The 18,688-nt window shown below is 42.2% G+C and overlaps 1 protein-coding gene across 1 annotated transcript in view; it reads left to right on the top strand.

The window, feature by feature from the left end:
- NPEPPS (aminopeptidase puromycin sensitive) overlaps positions 1–18,688 on the top strand; it is a 147,184-nt gene that overhangs the window by 105,490 nt on the left and 23,006 nt on the right. The window contains exons 11-19 of the mRNA XM_073608094.1: positions 4,291–4,395; positions 7,185–7,245; positions 7,381–7,490; positions 7,620–7,683; positions 7,979–8,118; positions 11,404–11,538; positions 11,880–12,099; positions 12,933–13,075; positions 13,158–13,214. Of these exons, the coding sequence (XP_073464195.1) occupies positions 4,291–4,395; positions 7,185–7,245; positions 7,381–7,490; positions 7,620–7,683; positions 7,979–8,118; positions 11,404–11,538; positions 11,880–12,099; positions 12,933–13,075; positions 13,158–13,214 (1,035 nt within the window). The remainder of the gene's footprint in view (positions 1–4,290; positions 4,396–7,184; positions 7,246–7,380; positions 7,491–7,619; positions 7,684–7,978; positions 8,119–11,403; positions 11,539–11,879; positions 12,100–12,932; positions 13,076–13,157; positions 13,215–18,688) is intronic.

Raw genomic sequence — 18,688 nt, 5'->3', positions numbered from 1 at the left:
TTGTGAAATATAATGTTACGCCAAGTAAATTGATACCCAACATGTCATGCTTGAAAATTGCGCCCGCTCGTGGAATGGCGTCAAACTTTTACCCTCAAAAATCTCCATAGGCGACGTTTAAAAAATTCTACAGGTTGCATATTTTGCGCTACAGAGGAGGTCTAGGGCTAGGATTATTACTCTCGCTCTACCGGTCACTGTGATACCTCATATGTGTGGTTTGACCACCGTTTTCATATGCGGGCGCTACTCGCGTATGCGTTCGCTTCTGCGCGCGAGCTCGTCGGGACAGGGGGGTTTTAAAAATTTTTTTTTTTATTATTTATTTTAAAATATTTTATTTATTTTTACACTGTTTAAAAAAAAAAAAAAATTGTGTCACTTTTATTCCTATTACAAGGAATGTAAACATCCCTTGTAATAGAAAAAAGCATGGCAGGACCTCTTAAATATGAGATCTGGGGTCAAAAAGACCTCGGATCTCATATTTACACTAAAATGCAATAAAAAAAAAAAAAAAAAAAAAAAGTCATTTAGAAAAATGACATTTGAAAAAATATGCCTTTAAGAGGCGTGGACGGAAGTGACGTTTTGACATCGCTTCCGCCCAGCAGTATCATGGAGACGAGTGAGCGCCATCTTGGCCTCACTTGTCTCCAGACACACCAGGCAGAAGGACGCGATCGCCTCCGCTGCTACCGACGGCTCCGGTAAGCGGCGGAGGGCACCGGATCGGGAGGGGGGGCCCCTCTCCCGCCACCGATAAAAGTGATCTCGCGGCGAATCCGCCGCAGGGACCGCTTTTATCTGAAAGCCGGCCGCCGCACGAAAACGGGGATACCGGGTTTATGGCAGCTAGCTGCTGCCATAACAACGATATCCCCGTTCAAACTTAGGACGTATATAGTCGTGCGGCGGTCGGAAGTGGTTAAAAGGTTAACATGTTTCGAGGGACTTCCCTCTTTCTGAAACTTTGTACGGGCAGGCAGTTTAACACTGACAGGAAGAATTAATGAACTAGAACAGCACTCCACAGCGCCATGGTAGTTCATTGAGCACTACAAGCAGACAGCCGCAAAGGCGGATGTTACTTGTAATTTTTGCATTCACAGAACCTTGTGACTAAATAATGTGGCCAGGCCATGTGTGTTTTTTATTTTTATTTATTTTTTAAGATTGTGACAACGAGCGGGGGGAATGGGGGCTGATGCATTTGTATCATGTTACACCCTGAATATGGGTGTAACATGTTACAAAATGTGAACGTGTCCTTTAAATGCAAAATGTTATCAATTGCAAATCTTTTCATGGTTTTGAAAGCAATTTTTCTTCCTTCATTAAGTGACTCTATGTAGTAGTTTCATGTACATGTGAGTATATTGCCACTTACAGGAGGATTGATCACTAGGTAGAAATTGAAAATGGGCCAGTTCCTTCCAATGGCTGTACCCCTGTACCTGCATTATTAGTTTAGCTTAGTGTCCTAATGAGGTAGAACTCTGTGGGTCAATACTTCTCATGTATGGATGTCCTGTTTGTCTGCAGTCAGCCAATAAACACCCTGTCATCTTGGGTACCTGAAAATTAGACATTTTACTGCAACAGCCTGCACTTGACTGTTTTTTTTGGTAGTGCTCTACCAAAAAAAACATGAGACAAAATGTGTAAACAAATCCAGACAATCACATTGTCTGATTTTTTTTTTTTTTTTTTACCACTTCAGCCCCGGAAGGATTTACCCCCTTCCTGACCAGAGCGTTTTTTGCGATTCGGCACTGCATCACTTTAATTGACAATTGCACGGTCGTGCGATGTGGCTCCAAAACAAAATTGACGTCCTTTTTTTCCCACAAATGGAGCTTTCTTTTGGTGGTATTTGATCCTCTGCGATTTTTATTTTTTGCGCCATAAACAAAATAAGAGCAACAATTTTGAAAAAAAAGCATTATTTTTTACATTTTGCTATAATAATTATCCCCAAAAAATATATAAAAAAACATTTTTTTTTCCTCAGTTTAGGCCGATACATATTCTTCTACATATTTTTGGTAAAAAAAAAAAATCAAGCAATAAGCGTTAATTGATTTGTTTGCGCAAAAGTTATAGCGTTTACAAAATAGGGGATAGTTTTATGGCATTTTTATTAATAATTTTTTTTTACTAGTAATGGCGGCGATCAGTGATTTTTATTGTGATTGCGACGTTATGGCAGACATGTTGGACATTTTTTACACATTTTTGGGACCCTTTGTCATTTATACAGCAATCAGTGCTATAAAAATGCATTGATTCCTGTATAAATGACACTGGCAGTGAAGGGGTTAACCACTAGGGGGCGGGGAGGGGTTAAGTGTGTCCTAGGGGAGTGATTTCTAACTGTCAGGGGGATGGGCTGGTGTGTGACTTCACTGATCTCTGCTCCGATGGCAGGGAGCAGAGATCGAGTGACACTTGTCACTAGGCAGAACAGGGAGATGCTGTTTACAATGGCATCTCTCCATTCGTCCTCTCCGTGAGGTGATCGCGGGTATGCCCGCGGCGATCAAGTCCACGGGATCCGCGACCCGACTCACGGAGATCGCGGCAGGCGTGCGCGCACGCTGCTAGTGGGGCGCGCACACGGCGGCAAATTCAAAGTAACGTACGGGTACGTTACTTTGCGCAGCCGTGCCATTCTGCCGACGTAAAAGTACAGGAGCCGGTCGGGAACCAGTTAAAGAATTTATTTGCAAATTATGGTGGAAAATAAGTGGTCACCTACAAACAAGCAAGATTTCTGGCTCTTAGACCTGTATCTTCTTCTTTAAGAGGCTCCTCTGTCCTCCACTCATTACCTGTGTTAATGGCACCTGTTTGAACTTGTTATCAGTATAAAAGACACTTGTCCACAACCTCAAACAGAAACACTCCTAACTCAACTGTGGTGAAGACCAAAGAGCTGTCGAAGGACACCAGAATCAAAATTGTAGACCTGCAATAGGCAAGCAGCTTGGTGTGAAGAAATCCACTGTGGGAGCAATAATTAGAAAATGGAAGACATACAAGACCACTGGGGCTCCAGGCAAGATCTCACCCATGGGGTGAAAATGATCACAAGAACGGTGAGCAAAAATCCCAGAACCACACGGGGGGACCTAGTTGAATGACCTGCAGAGAGCTGGGACCAACGTAACAAAGGCTACCATCAGTAACTCACTACGCCGCCAGGGACTGAGATCCTGCATTGCCAGACGTGTTCCACTGCTTAAACCAGTACATGTCCGGGCCCATCTGAGGTTTGCTAGAGAGCATTTGGGTGATCCAGAAGAGGATTGGGAGAATGTCATATGGTCAGATGAAACCAAAGTAGAACTGTTTGGTAGAAACACAACTTGTTGTGTTTGGAGGGGAGAGAATGCTGAGTTGCAACCAAAGAACACCATACCTACTGTGAAGCATGGGGGTGGCAACATCATGCTTTGGGGCTGTTTGTCTGCAAAGGGAACAGGACAACTGATCCGTGTACATGAAAGAATGAATGGGGCCATGTATCGTGAGATTTTGAGTGCAAACCTCCTCCCATCAGCAAGGGCATTCAAGATGAAACGTGGCTGGGTCTTTCAGCATGACAATGATCCCAAACACACCGCCCGGGCAACGAAGGAGTGGCTTCGTAAGAAGCATTTCAAGGTCCTGGAGTGGCCTAGCCAGTCTCCAGATCTCAACCACATAGAAAACCTTTGGAGGGAGTTGAAAGTCCGTGTTGCCCAGCGACATCACTGCTGTAGAGGAGATCTGCATGGAGGAATGGGCCAACATACCAGCAACAGTGTGTGACAACCTTGTGAAGACTTACAGAAAACCTTTGACCTCTGTCATTGCCAACAAAGGATATATAACAAAGTATTGAGATGAACTTTTGATATTGACAAAATACTTATTTTCCACCATAATTTGCAAATACATTTTTTCCAAATCAGACAATGTGATTGCTTGGTTTGTTTCCACATTTTGTCTCTCATAGTTGAGGTATACCTATGATGACAATTACAGGCCTCTCTCATCTTTTTAAGTGGGAGAACTTGCACAATTGGTGGCTGACTAAATACTTTTTTGCCCCACTGTATGTGTGTGTGTGTGTATGTGTGTGTGTGTATATATATATATATATATATATATATATATATATATATATATATATATATATATATATATATATATATATATATATATATATATATATTTAATTATTTAATGTGTAGTTTATTGGGTTATGTGTTTCCTTCTATATTCTTTACTTTTTGTGTCTAGGTCAGTGTGGGACACCCCTCTGAAGTGGATGAAATATTTGATGCCATATCATATAGCAAAGGTGCATCGGTGATCCGTATGCTCCATGACTACATTGGAGATGAGGTAAAATGCTGGAGATTTTATTTTTTTTTAATTTATTTTATTCTCACAGTGGCTCCTGCAGCTTTCAAAATGCACTGATCATTGGCTCCAGCTGCTAATTGAGGACAATTTTCCGACATTCTCCATCAGCAGAAATTGATTAGAATGGCCACACACTGGTGGAAATGCAACCAGTCCCTGCTGAACTGGCCAAATTTTGATCTGGCTGTGGCCATCTTAACTTCAGTATTTTTAGTCCTAGACATAGAAAATGTATGCAGATCAGTAGCATTGCTTCCTGACAACTTTTCCATGTCTGTGACTCGGAAGCCAGTGACAAACTTTCAACTTGCATTTTTAGGTCAGCTGCATTTGCAGCCAAGGTGTTTTTTCTTATGACAGGTGTGCTTTAACCGTTTCTGGATCGCCCCACATACATTTACTGCAACAGGGAGGCCCCTCAGCATGAAATCACGTACTTGTACATGATTACGATTGCCGGGTCTGGGGTATGACCTGCTCCCCTGTGATTGGACACAGTGGGAGCCAATCAGCGGGCTGTTCCCGAGGCAGACAGAACGGCGGTCTGCCTGTCAGAAGGGAAGATGGAGATCTGTCTTCCCCAGTCAAAGGACTCTTCGCCCCACAGTTAGCAAGCACTCCCAGGGAACACATTTAATTCTGTGATCGCCCCTGATGTTAACCCCTTCCCTGCCAGTGTTAGTACAGTGACAGTGTTTTTTTTTTTTTTTCTAGCACTGATCACTGTATTGGTGTCACTGGTCCCCAGAATGTGTCCGTGTCAGATTTATCCGCTTCAGTGTCGCTAAAAATCGTTGATTGCCGTCTACTAGTAAAAAAAAAAAAAAATTAAATTAAAAGATTAAAATTCCATAAATATACCCCATAGTTTGTAGACACTATAAACAAACTTGCGCAAACCAATCCATATACGCTTATTGAAATTCTTTTTGTTGTGTGTTTTTTACCAAAAACGTGGCGGAATACATATTGACCTAATGAAAAAATTAGATTTTTTTTTTTTGGGAAGAAAAAGGACATCAATTTTATTTGGGTTCAAAGTCGCACGTCCGTGCAGTTGTCAGTTAACCACTTCAATACCGGACATTTTCCTGCCCGGACCAATTTTCAGCTTTCAGTGCTGTAACATTTTGACAATTGCGCGATCATGCAACACTGTACCCATATGATTTTCCCCACAAATAGCTTTCTTTTGGTGGTATTTGATCACCTCTGCGGTCTTTATTTTTTGCGCTATAAACAAAAACGTCAATTTTGAAAAAAACACAATACTTTATGCTGTAATAAATATCCCAATTTAAAAAAAAAAAAACAAATTTCTTCCTCAGTTTAGGCTGATATGTATTCTTCTACATATTTTTGGTAAAAAAAAATCTCTAAGCGTATATTGATTGGTTTGCACAAAAGTTATAGCGCCTACAAAATAGGGGATAGATTTATGGCATTTTTCTTTAACCGCTTACCCACTGGGCACTTAAACCCCCTTCCTAACCAGACTAATTTTCAGCTTTCGGTGCTCACACTTTGACAACTTCTCAGCCATGCAACACTGGGTTTTTTATTTTTTACGCTATAAATCAAAGACTGAAAAAAAAAAAAATTCTTTGTTTCTGTTAAAATTTATTGGCAGAGTATGGGCACTGAGCAGCGCCGTGGGCTGGATCTGTAGTGCCCAGATCGCTGCAAACGATCTCTCCCTCCTCTCACACTGTACTGATCAGTACAGATAGGGCAGGGAGAAATGACGCTGGTTTGTTTACAAGTGATGCTCTGTCATTTGACGGAGCGATCACGTGGTAAACGGCCGCTGTGAGGGGCCATTTACCGTGATCAATGATGCGCTGGGTCCTGGTCACGGCTGTTCCTGGGTGTGCGCCCCAGGGGGCGCGTGGGAACGAGATTCTGTGAGGACGCCCACCCAGAATAAGCCAACCGCACTGTAGCCATCTTTTATCTATGGCCCGGTCGGCATGTGGTTCACTAGTAATGGCAGCGATCTGCAATTTTTGTCAGGACTGTGATATTGCGGCGGACAAATTGGACACTTTCGACACTATTTTGGGACCATTGACAATTATACAGCGATCAGTGCTATAACTATGCACTGATTACTGTATAAATGTCACTGGCAGTGGAAGGGGTTAACACTAGGGGGCGATCAAGGGGTTAAATGTGTTACCTAGGGAGTGATTCTAACGGGGGGAGGGGACTGACTGGGGGAGGTGACCGATCAGTGTTCCTATATACAAGGAACACAATCTGTCTCCTCTCTCCTGACAGGACATGGATCTGTGTGTTTACACACACAGATCCACGTCCCTGCTCTGCGACAAGCAATCGCGGGTGCCCGGCGGACACGTGCATCGGCTCCCGCAATGCCCCCGGGAACCGGAAGACGTCATTTGATGGCACCCAGGATGAGAGAGCCACCTTGCGGCCATCATATTGCTATACGTGGGATGGGAAGTGGTTAAAGTAACGCAGTGCCGTATTGCAAAAAATGGCCTGGTCATGAAGGGGGGTAAACCTTCCGGAGCTGAAGTCAGCTGTGTTTTCATTATCAGCAATTTTTCTGTATCATAATTCTTCTAATGCTGCACACATGGCTTTCTCAAACAGCTGCTGAAATAAGCAGAAAGCAAATAGCTGAAGAGTGACTTCTACAAGCCCAGCCAAACTTCATCTTTTTTTTCCCTTTTTTTTTTTTTTTTTTATTGTATACAGGTAACAAAAAATGTAGTAATTTTTTTTTTTACTCATCTGTACAGGATTTCCGTAAGGGCATGAATCAATACCTCATTAAATTCCAGGAAAAGAATGCTGCCACAGGTACTCCTAATCACTGTATTGTCTTTTTTACCCTGTTTGTGATGGTTGTGATGCCACCGCCCAAACCTACCTTCCCTTTTCCCTTCCTCTCAGCTTCCTCTGGCACAGCTGTAAACTGAGTACTCTTTTCTGCAGAGGATCTATGGGAATCTCTAGAGCAGGCCAGTGGGAAGCCAATCGCTGCTGTTATGAGCACCTGGACCAAACAGATGGGTTTCCCCTTAATATACGTGGAGTCAGAACAGGTACTTTAGCTGACGAAGTAATTTTTTTAATAGATTTCTGTTCTTTAATGTCCTATTTCTTTTAGTTGCAAAACACTAAGTACTTGGACAACAGTATACTAACTGAATCCCTGTGAACTTTCCCTTCAGAAGGAAGACTCCAGAATCTTAAAGCTGTCTCAGAAGAAATTTTGTGCCAGTGGTCCTCACCATGGTAAGACTTTCCAGGCCTGCTATGCTTTTTGAGTGGCCACCTCTGGGCTTTGAGTGACCCCATTAGTGGTCTGCAGTCATTGAGTGACCTGATCGCAGGTTGCACACAATATTGTGCTTTTATAGGCACAATGCTGTCATTATAGTCTCTCTTGTGCTTTTCTGGAGCAGCTCAAAGCTATCCTACCTTTCTTTCTTCCTATTTCTCTTATCTCCTTTATTCTCCCGACGATAGGTTGGCGGGTAAGCCTCCAGCCCTTCTCTCCATATAACATCCTCCTATTGCCCTCGCTCAGGTGAGGAGAGTCCTCAGTGGATGGTACCGATCAGCATCTGCACCAGTGAATCCCCGGCCTCTGCTAAGTTAAGATTACTTATGGACAAGCCAGAGATGACAGTTGTGCTAGAAGGAGTGACCTCAGACCAGTGGGTGAAGGTGAGCCACAATGCATCGTGTATTGGTCTGTATGGAAAATTGAGATGCCGCTGCAGCATGTAGGGCTGACCTTGTATTGTTTGACTTCAATGCTGTGCTTTCTGCTGTGAAACCATCTTAGCTGTATTATAAATATGCACAGAACATCCCATAGAAGCTACAATGTGAAATATTGCTAGGATTTCTGATGCTTTATCATGCAGTTGGAATGTTTGGGGCTTTTTTCTAGTGCTGTCATTACTCTGCGATCTAGGGCCAGCCTGCTTGTGGCCTAAATAAAACCACTTATTCTTCCCACTTCCTATGAGCCAATGGCATTAAGAACCCTCCCCCAGGGTATAAATTATCTAGATCTCAACCCTGGTCTCAAAGGGGAATGTGGAGAAAATGGACAGTGACTTTGTGACTGGACTAAAAAGTCCTGCAAAAAACGTATGTATGTAATGTGTCCTTTGGTATTGAACTCTGCTGTCAGCTCTCGCCTAGGTTATATGCAACTCATGAGGTAGCTGCAGAGTGCTTTACAGGTCCCCATTGCTGTAGTGCACCCATCTGATTGAATACTGCCCCAGAAGACTCCTTAGGAGGAATGCTCACCAGTGGAGCAAAAACTAGGGGAGCGACATATACTCTGGATTCCCATGTGTTCCTGTGGTGAACCATAGGGTCTTCTGAGGACCTCTGCTGCAGTGAATAGGGCTTTTTGCCCTTATTTACAGGGAACCTGCTGATACTTATTTGTCCTCCTAAAAAGAGTATATTACTGTGCCAACACTTTTGGTTACACGGCTGGCAGCAGGAGGGGGCTGCGTGGGATTTGAATTTTGGCAATTAAGCAGCCATTACTACAGCTGTTCAGGCTCATTGTGCTAAGCGCTGTCCAGCCATTCATAGGAAGCTTTGTATTTTCTGAATAACTACATAGAGTCTTCTGATTAACTGAGGTCGTTCTTGTGACGTCATCCACTCGCCTCTTCACCAAACAGTAGAAGCCTTGCATTCATTTAGTGCTTCATGTAGTACATGCACAAGAAGAGATCCAGGCTAAAAGTAAAGCAATTAACAGCTTGTATGCGGATTAGGTGGAGGTATGAATCACAATGTATAGTAGTAAATACCCCTTTATCAAGTGGATCTTATGTTGTAATTTAGATACTCCAATTTGTGAGAGTACCACTCTACTTTATAAAGAAGTGTGAGAGCTACTTAAGCCTCGGTTCACACCAGAGGCGGCACGACTTGCAGGTCGCCCCACCGAGGCGACCTGCACACGACTGCCCGGGCGACTTGCAAAACGACTTCTGTATAGAAGTCTATGCAAGTCGCCCCAAGTCGCCCCCAAAGTCGTACAGGAACCTTTTTCTAAGTCGGAGCGACTTGCGTCGCTCCCCTTAGAACGGTTCCATAGCACAGAACGGAAGGCGACTAGGTCGCCTGACAAGTCGTCCCTGTGTGAACCGAGCGTAAGAGATTTGTTTGACTTGTTTGTTTTTATGATGAATACTTTTGGAGGATTGGCGTTTTAAGTTAGCTGCTGCAGGATTAATATATTTTTCCTTCTATGCTGTGCATTATTTAGTCTATATTTGTTATTTTATTATACCTGGATTGGCCTAAGAGAATGTACATTGACCTTGTTTGTCTGCCAGCTGACACTCTGTGGCCTCTACCAGATCGATCAAATCTTTTCTTGTTTGCCTACTTTAATGATCTGGCTGGTTAAAAACATTGACATTTCAGATTCAGTAATCCTCGCTATGCCCAAAGCTTGTGAGCCTAATTCCGGCAAGGTTTATCATGGAAACACAGAAGACAACTTTTTTCTTCTTCTTTTTTTACTAGTGTGACCCTATGGGGATTTCTCCTTGTCTTCGACATGTTGTGTTTTATTTTCTTCAGCTTGGGGGAGAACAAAACTTGTCTTAGGCCCCTTTCACACTGGGACGATTTGCAGGCGTTATTGCGCTAAATATAGCGCCTGCAAACCAACCTAAAACTGCCGCTGCTGTTTCTCCAGTGTGAAAGCCCGAGGGCTTTCACACTGAAGCAGTGCGCTGACAGAAGAGAAAAAAATCTCCTGCAAACAGCATCTTTGGAGCGGTGAAGGAGCGGTGTATTCACTGCTCCTAAACCACTCCTGCCCATTAAAATCCATGGGGCAGCGCGGCTATACCGCCGCTGTAGCGGCGCTATACGAGTGGTTTTAACCCTTTTTTGGCCGCCAGCGGGGGTTAAAACCGCACCGCTAGCGGCCGAATACCGCCGCTAAAAATAGCGCCGTTTTACCGCCGACGCCCCTACTGCCCCAGTGTGAAAGGGGCCTTAGTACTATCAAGGTTTAGGTGTCTGCCCCCTCTGAAGAACAGCTTCCTTTTGCTAATCATTCACTAATTAATACTTTTATGCGAGGGGTTATACATGTTGCTCACCCTGTTAGGCATCCATCCGCCATACCCCCCCCCCAATGTGGAACTTGAATTTATTATTGTCAGTGCTGCAAACACTCCCATTCAAACTGGTTTTGCACATTTCTTCGCCAATGCTTTCCTGTTAGGTAGCCTTTCTCGTTGCCATTACTTTGAACAGACAGCTTTCTGATATACCAGCATTGCCCTGTAGGGGGCTCATTTCCTAAAGAATTGGTTGATTCAATTTTTTTTATTTTTTTTTACCCAAGGTGGTCTTTGCTTTTCAACTAAATGAGGATAATATGTTCCTTTCTCTGTGCCTGACATCAGTTCATCTTAGGGACATCTTTCTTTATTTCCTGGATGTTAGGATTTACCTTTCTGTGACTGCTTTGCTTAGGCAGACATGTTCCCTGTTTTTAACGCAGAAGGGCCCAAAAGCGTTTTGGGGCTCCATTATGCAATATTTCTATGTGGGTTTTGACAGGTTATTGTACAGGCCTATAAGTTGAAAGATAGTGTTTCAATGGTAAAGCCCACTCCACTAGGGCAGTAGGTGCTTCTTGGGCTTTTCCTCATCAGGCCTCTGCTGTACATATGTTTTTAGTTTTACGAGGTCCGTTTGTTTTGGTCCAAAGGTTCTGCAAGCAGCTATTTAATGGCTTTGGTTCCAATTTGTTTTTTGTTTTTTTTTTTTGTATGTGTTTGACTGGCATCTAATGTTCATTTCTCCTGTAGATAGCAGTGTAACCCCATGTTGATTAGTGTCATGCTGTATCCCTCAATGAGCTCTAAGGGAATATGATTCTATAGTGTGTGTATAAAATCATATTCTAATTGGTCTAACTCATTTCACTCTTTCCCTGTTCTCATCTAGTTAAATCCAGGAACAGTTGGCTTCTATCGCACCCAGTACAGCCCTTCTATGCTGGAGAGTTTGCTGCCTGGAATTAGAGACCTCTCCCTGCAGCCTGTAGACAGACTTGGGCTGCAGAACGACCTCTTTTTTATGGTGAGTATAAAGATGGGACAGGCGTTGAAATTACAGGAGAACCATTTGGAATAAATAGGTGACAGAGGTGTGGGACTGTGAAACATACATTCTCACCATCGCTAGTTCTCCAATCAGTAATAGTCAAGTGCCTGGCAAAGCACTTCCTCCTCCAAGTTTTGATATTTGCTGTGAGATCTTTTCTGGGCCAATGTCTGCGGTGAGATATTTATTCCTCAGTACTTGCCCCTCCCATCTACTTATTTAACCTGATTTTTTTTTTTTTTTTTTTTTTAGCATAGTGCAAAGACATTGTTTATGAATGCTAATGGTCCCTTTTTCATTCATGTGTATTCTTTCAGGCTCGGGCAGGCATCATCAGCACAGTTGAAGTCTTAAAAGTCATGGAGGCCTTTGTGAATGAGCCCAATTACACTGTTTGGAGTGACTTAAGTTGTAATTTAGGAATTCTATCAACTTTATTATCTCATACAGAGTTTCATGAGGAAATTCAAGGCTTCATCAGAGATGTTTTTTCCCCCATTGGGCAGCGTTTGTGCTGGGACCCCAAACCCGGAGAGGGTAAGTGTTTAGAGGGTCAGATTTGTCCACCCATGCACCAATTGTTTTTCCAAAATACCATGTTCATGTAGGCCTCGTGCACACTGGACATTTTTGTAGCTGCAATTTTTGGCTTCAGACTTTTTTTTTTTTTTCTTTTTCTGCAGCCAGTAAACTCCCCAGCATGTTATCCTATGTGTCCATGCACACATAGGCTTTTATCAGGTTTTAAGAGAAATTTTTCAGCTATAAAAACGCTCTAACTCTGATAAAAGCTGAAAAACATGGCTATTTGGCGTTTATCAGTGTTTTTGAGCCATAAGTTTTTGTGAGAGTATATTTTGCTTAAAAAAAGTGAAAAACGCTGCAAAACTCATTCTACAACTACAGTATTCTACAGCGAATGCTACTGCCATTTTTAGAATGTCCTGTGTATGTGAGGCCGTAACGTGCAGGATTACTGTATTGCTAGTTCATATTACAGCTTGCAAGGCCTATATGCCTAAAAAAATAACCTTTCTTGCCGTTTTTCTGTTTGATTGCCTCAGCTGCTTTCAGCAGGGGTGCAATGGGCAGGTAGGCAAGCATGCAAAAAAACATTTAATCTTTACCATTGAAACAGCTGCTGGAATAATTTGTACATGATTTCAGAGGTTACTTAGCATTTCTTAAAGAAATTAATAAAGTGGCTTAATAACAGACATCAGTTCTGGAGAATAACTGCCACCCCTGTATTTTTCAGTAAAGTTCCTTTTTTACACTTTATTTTATACGTTGTGATTGCAGCTGGTTGAAGGTTGTGGTCACTTATATTTTTGTGTGTTAACGCAGGCTTTAATTGTGTATATCCTTAGGACATCTGGACGCTTTGCTGAGAGGTCTAGTATTAGGGAAGTTAGGAAAGGCTGGCGATAAACCTACCCTGGAGGAAGCTCGCCGTAGGTTTAAGGACCATGTTGAAGGAAAGAACACACTAAGTGCTGATCTCCGAAGCCCGGTTAGTTCTTCCTCTCCTGTTACCACTTTTTTTTTATTATGTATGAAACAACCACCGATGTGAACACTTGCTTTCTTCTTAGGTTTATGTAACTGTTCTGAAGCATGGAGACAGCTCAACATTGGATACAATGCTAAAGGTCAGTCATCAAATCAGACATGTTATTAACCACTTCCGGACCGCCACACGCCGATATACGTCCTTACTTTGACGTGGGATATCGTTATGGCAGCAGCTAGCTGATTTGCCGTAAGATCACTTTTATCGGCGGCGGGAGAGGGCCGAAGCGTGACATGTTGGGTATCAATTTACTCTGTGTAACATAATCTTTCACAATATAAAAAAATGAATTGGGCTAACTTTACTGTTGTCTCATTTTTTAATTAAAAAAAGTGTACTTTTTCCAAAAAAAAGTGCACTTGTGAGACAGCTGCGCAAATACGGTGTGACAAAGTATTGCAACGACCACCATTTTATTCTCTAGGGTGTTAGAAAAAAAATATATAACGTTTGGGGGTTCTAAGTAATTTTCTAGCAACAAAACTTGTTTTTAACTTGTAAACAACATATCTAAAAAAGAGTCTCGGTCCTTAAGTGGTTAAAGTGTAACGGAACTCAAAAAATTAAGATTTGCTCTGTTTATGGAAAACTTTGAATTATAATTGTGCCTATGAAGTACGCTGTAGAAATGCTGCACCTCCTGATATGAGAGGGTGATTAAAGCTTCACACCTGTATATATGCAGTGGAAGATCAAAGCATTGATGCTTTTCTTGTGAGATTTAAAGCGTTTGTTGAATAAGAGGGGAATTTGGGACTTTGAATGAAGCACATATGTAGTGTGCCTCCAACCCTGGTTCAAGTAGATAAGGAAGGAATTTGGGACTTTGAATGAGGCTATTGACATTGTGGAGGTGAGTTGGTAAAAGGACATATTTGATAAAATGAAAGGATGTAAAAAATACACATCAATAATGCAAAACATGTACAAAGTATTGATACGGGGATTAACAAGGTGTGCTTGGTCATTGTTTGTGGTTTGTTTTTATGGGAGTGTTTTTTTATATGAAGGAATTTCGTTGTACATTATTGCAACGACAAGTCTATAAAATAATAAAATCTATCTTATTATCTTAAAGCAGTATTAAAGTGGTTTAAAAAAATTACAACCACTTTATACTACAGGCAAGCCTATAATTAGGCTTACCTGTAGCTACACTGGATATCTCCTAAACCTGCACGGTTATCCTCTGTTACGATATCCTCTGTATTTGCATGTGCCAACGTCATCGGCACATGCGCACTTAAGCAAACTGAAGCAATGGCATGCACGTGCTTGAGTTGTACTGTGCCGTTACCGGCAGCATGCGCGGGAGTGAAGTCATCGCAGCTCCGGCCAATCACAGCGCCGGAGCTGCGATACCCGGAAGTAACCCCCCTGAAGAGATGACGGCCGCCGGAGCGGTGAACTGCTGCAGGGGCTTTGATCTCAGGTAAGTAATTCATAATGAGCTAGTATGCTATGCATACTAGCTCATTATGCCTTTGTCTTGCAGTTTGTTTGTTTTTTTTTTTGTTTGTTTTTTTAAAGGGTTTCCAACCACTTTAAACCCCAATTGCAAAAATGTATATTATTGCAACTTACCGATTTATTAGATGTGATGGATGCATTTGTTTTATTTTGGGCTTTTTTACCCCTCTGTTTTCACCTGGTGATCTGCTCAGTACCACACACCCTGTATTAGAGTGCCCCACTCTGGATGAAAGACACCTTTGGGAAGCAACATTGTCAGTCTGGGTGGAGGGGACTGTTATATGCACTAACCGATTTGGAAGCAGTGACACATTGAAGCCAAACTCCAGTTATAGCAACAGGTTTTTTGTTTTGTTTTTTCCCTTTTTGGGATAAAAATTGTTATAATAAATGAATAAAAGCTGATTACGTTGCCCTACCTACTACCGAGCCCTGTATGCTGCCCTACATTCTAATTACACTGGCCAGAAATCAGAGCAGGTAGCCAGGCCTGAAACTTGTCAAACAAATCCAGCCTGAAGTACCAGATATTCTGCTTTCGCGATTAACTCTGGCATCAGACTTTTGGGGGTGAGATCAGTTACTCCCCAGACATGAAAAAAAAATTTTGAATTAAAGTGAATGTCGAGTTTCTCACTGAAGCTAAATTTTAAGGTAGTTTATATTTCTACAATCACATTAGTTTTATAAAATGTGTCTAAGTTTTATTTATGCAATCTTTACTTTGTTTGGGGCTTGCAAGTTAATTTCTTTAAAAATAAGCATTCTAACTACAGCACATTCTCTAAAATTACTGAAAAATGAGACCTTTTGATAGCTAGGGTTTGCAATAGGCCAGCAGTGACAGCCTACAATACTGTATTTCTTTCATTACAGGTTTCTTTTAAATCGGGCTGGTAACAGGAGTTCCTACTCTTAGACAGGAGAGGTAGCTTCTTCAGGCTGGGTTCACACATGTCTGGCTGCAGTTTTCAGTCCGGTGTGTTTGTGTTCACTGGCTCAGGGGCGATTCAGGCTCGGTTCACATTGGTGCGATGCGGGAAACCCAACGATTCCACTGCGTATCGCACCCGACTCGCAGGCAGTTCACACTGCCATATTCGAACTGCTGGGATTGTCAATACAATGTTTGACACCCCCACATTGGTTTGCATATCGCATTGCGAACTGTACATTCGGACATGAATCCGATGAATGTGAACACACATGCGATCCCATTCTGGTGCAGGCCAAAAAGTGTCCTACAAGACTTTGATCCGATTGCCATGTGCACTCAGCCATACAATCTGTATGGCTGAATTCACATCGCACAGACATTGCATGCGATTTACAGTGTGAATCACATGCGATGTCGCACAGCGCACCAATGTGAACCCAGCCTCGGGGGCGAATTTTTCCCTGAATTCGCATCTGAACCACACAAATGCACAGAACCCTTTTCAAAACCACACTGTGGCCGCCCCAGACGTGTGAACCAGCTCCATTGAAAGCCGGTCACATTCACATATAATGCGAAATGGATGTGGATGAAAACGTATCCAATTCACATTTTTGTGAACCCAGCCTAAAGTATAACTAACTGCAAAATGTTTTTTTTTTTGTTTTGGATAGAGTGGAGAGGGGTTAGAACCCCTGACAGGATTTTATTGCTATCTGTGCCCCGTTAGACAGATTAACCCTCTCCATTAGTCCTGTTTACCATTCTCATTGAAGGTGAAAGTAAAAGAAAATCAAAAATCTTGAGTTAGCCTCACTATTTATGTTATGTGGACATCATCCAATGGGGATACTAGTCCTGGTGACCCTGGAGACAACCAGAGATTCCTTCACCTTAGAGGGATTTTCTCTCACTTCCTGTTTTAGTTATGGGACTTGGAGGTGAAGGGAAATCTCACTAATGGGACACAGATGACAATTTTAAACCTTACAGGGGTTATAATCCTGCCCTACTTCATCCAAAATGAAAATAAATGGTTTTATATTTAATAGTATATTTAACCACTAGGTGTCCACGCTATACCCCGAAAGACGGCTACAGCGCGGACTCCAATTGACGGGAGGGCATCCCTGAATGTCCTGTTTACTTCCACGATGCGGGCGCGCATCAGGGAAGTTCTGCATTGGCCGTGTCCCTTGGACACAGCCAATCACAGATCGTGCTAAATGGCCAATCACAGCGGCCATTTAGTACTCGATCTGAGTGTCCAATGGGAGATGATCTCATATGTAAACATATGAGATCATCTCTCATTGTCGGCTCTCTCTCCTCACACAGAGACAGCGTGTGAGGAGGGAGAGCAAACGGCTGCAGCGGTGAGTGAAAAAAAAAATAGAAAATACAATGCCCACAGTACCTGCCAGTGCCATCTGTCCCCCTGTGCCATCTGTCATCAGTGCCACGTATTAGTATCACCTGTCATAAGTGCCATCTGTCATTAGTGCCACGTGTCATTGTCCTGGTGCTCAAGGGCCTTCCAAAGTGTAATAGGTAGTCAACAAGTTAGATGTGTAATATATGTCCCTAGAACACCTGATGGTGCTCCCTGCATGTTGGGCCTCTCTAAGTGGCCAGGCTGTGAATACTCAGGAGGAGTAGCAGAATGTATTTTGGGGTGTCATTTGTGGTATATACATGCCATGTGAGAGAAATAACCTATTACAATGACAATTTTGGGGGGGGGGGGGGGGGATCTTCATTTGGCAAAGAATTGTGGGAAAAAATTGACAACATCAGAAAGCTCACCATGCATCTTACTAAATACCTCGGAATGTCTACTTTCAAAAAAGGGGTCATTTGGGGGTTATTTGTACTTTCCTGACTTGTTTGGGTTGCAAGAAATGAGATAGGCCGCCAGTACATTAGGTGTGATCAATTTTTTTATGATTTGCACCACAGCTTGCAGACTCTCTAACTTTCACAAAGACCAAATAATATCCACTAATTTGGGTTATTTTTACCAAAGATATGTAGCAGTATAAATTGTAGCCAAAATCTATGAAGAAAAATTCATAATTTGCAAAATTTTATCACAGAAACTAAGAAAAATGCTTTGGTTTTTTTGGGTTTTTTTTCAAAATTGTTGGTCTTTTTTCATTTATAGCGCAAAAAATAAAAAACCCAGAGGTGATCAAATACCACCAAAAAGCTCTATTTGTATGAAAAAAAGGACAAAAAATTCTTTTGGGTACAGTATTACATGACTGAGTAATTGTCATTCAAAGTGTGAGAGCACCAAAAGCTGAAAATTGGTCTGGTCACGAGGGGGGGTTTAAGTGCCCAGTGTTCAAGTGGTTAAACCCCAACTGAATGACAACAATTTTATCCTTTTGCATATGAGCACTGTTGCTCTCCTGCAGCCTTTTTGCAACTGCTGCATGTGATTTCTCGGGGCAGGTTTTCTGATAAGTGGACGCAGTAGGGGTTATTTACGAAAGGCAAATCCACTTTGCACTGCAAGTGCACTTGAAAGTGCAGTCGCTCTAAATCTAAGGGGTAGATCTGAAATGAGTGGAAGCTCTGCTGATTTTATCATCCAATCATGTGCAAGCTAAAATGCTGTTTTTTATTTTCCTTGCATGTCCCCCTCGGATCTACAGCGACTTTACTTCCAAGTGCATTGTCAGTGCAAAGTGGATTTTCCTTTAGTAAATAACCCCCAGTGTGTTGGCACAGCCATTTGTAGTCTGTTGTGAGGGAGTATGATGTAGTGACAGCACAGCAGAACAGTGGGAAGACAGAGCTTTGTGACCCTATAACTAGAAGTACCTGCAGAATGACTTTCATGGCAACATCATAAGGTATTCAAAACTGCAGATTTAAAAATATTAATGACCTTAAATTATATGAACAAGTTAATGCTTTTATGAGACTTCGGTGATCACATTTACATATACTTCAAGTGAACATTCAGGGTGGGTTTTGCCAATATGGTGATTATTAGTACTCCAGCAAGCCAGAGATTGAGCAGTGGCATAGAATCTGCATTCTTTAGGGGAAAGGGGTCATTGCCCTTTTTATGCTTTTAATCATTGCTGTAAAAACTGTGATTTAACCAACTCACTCTTTGTTTGGCATTGTTT

Source organism: Aquarana catesbeiana, linkage group LG12 (assembly GCF_042186555.1).
Source record: "Aquarana catesbeiana isolate 2022-GZ linkage group LG12, ASM4218655v1, whole genome shotgun sequence".
NCBI classification, from domain to species: Eukaryota; Metazoa; Chordata; class Amphibia; order Anura; family Ranidae; genus Aquarana; species Aquarana catesbeiana.
The sequence above is the reverse complement of the archived record's forward strand: the minus strand, read 5'-3'. Positions and strand labels throughout refer to the sequence as shown.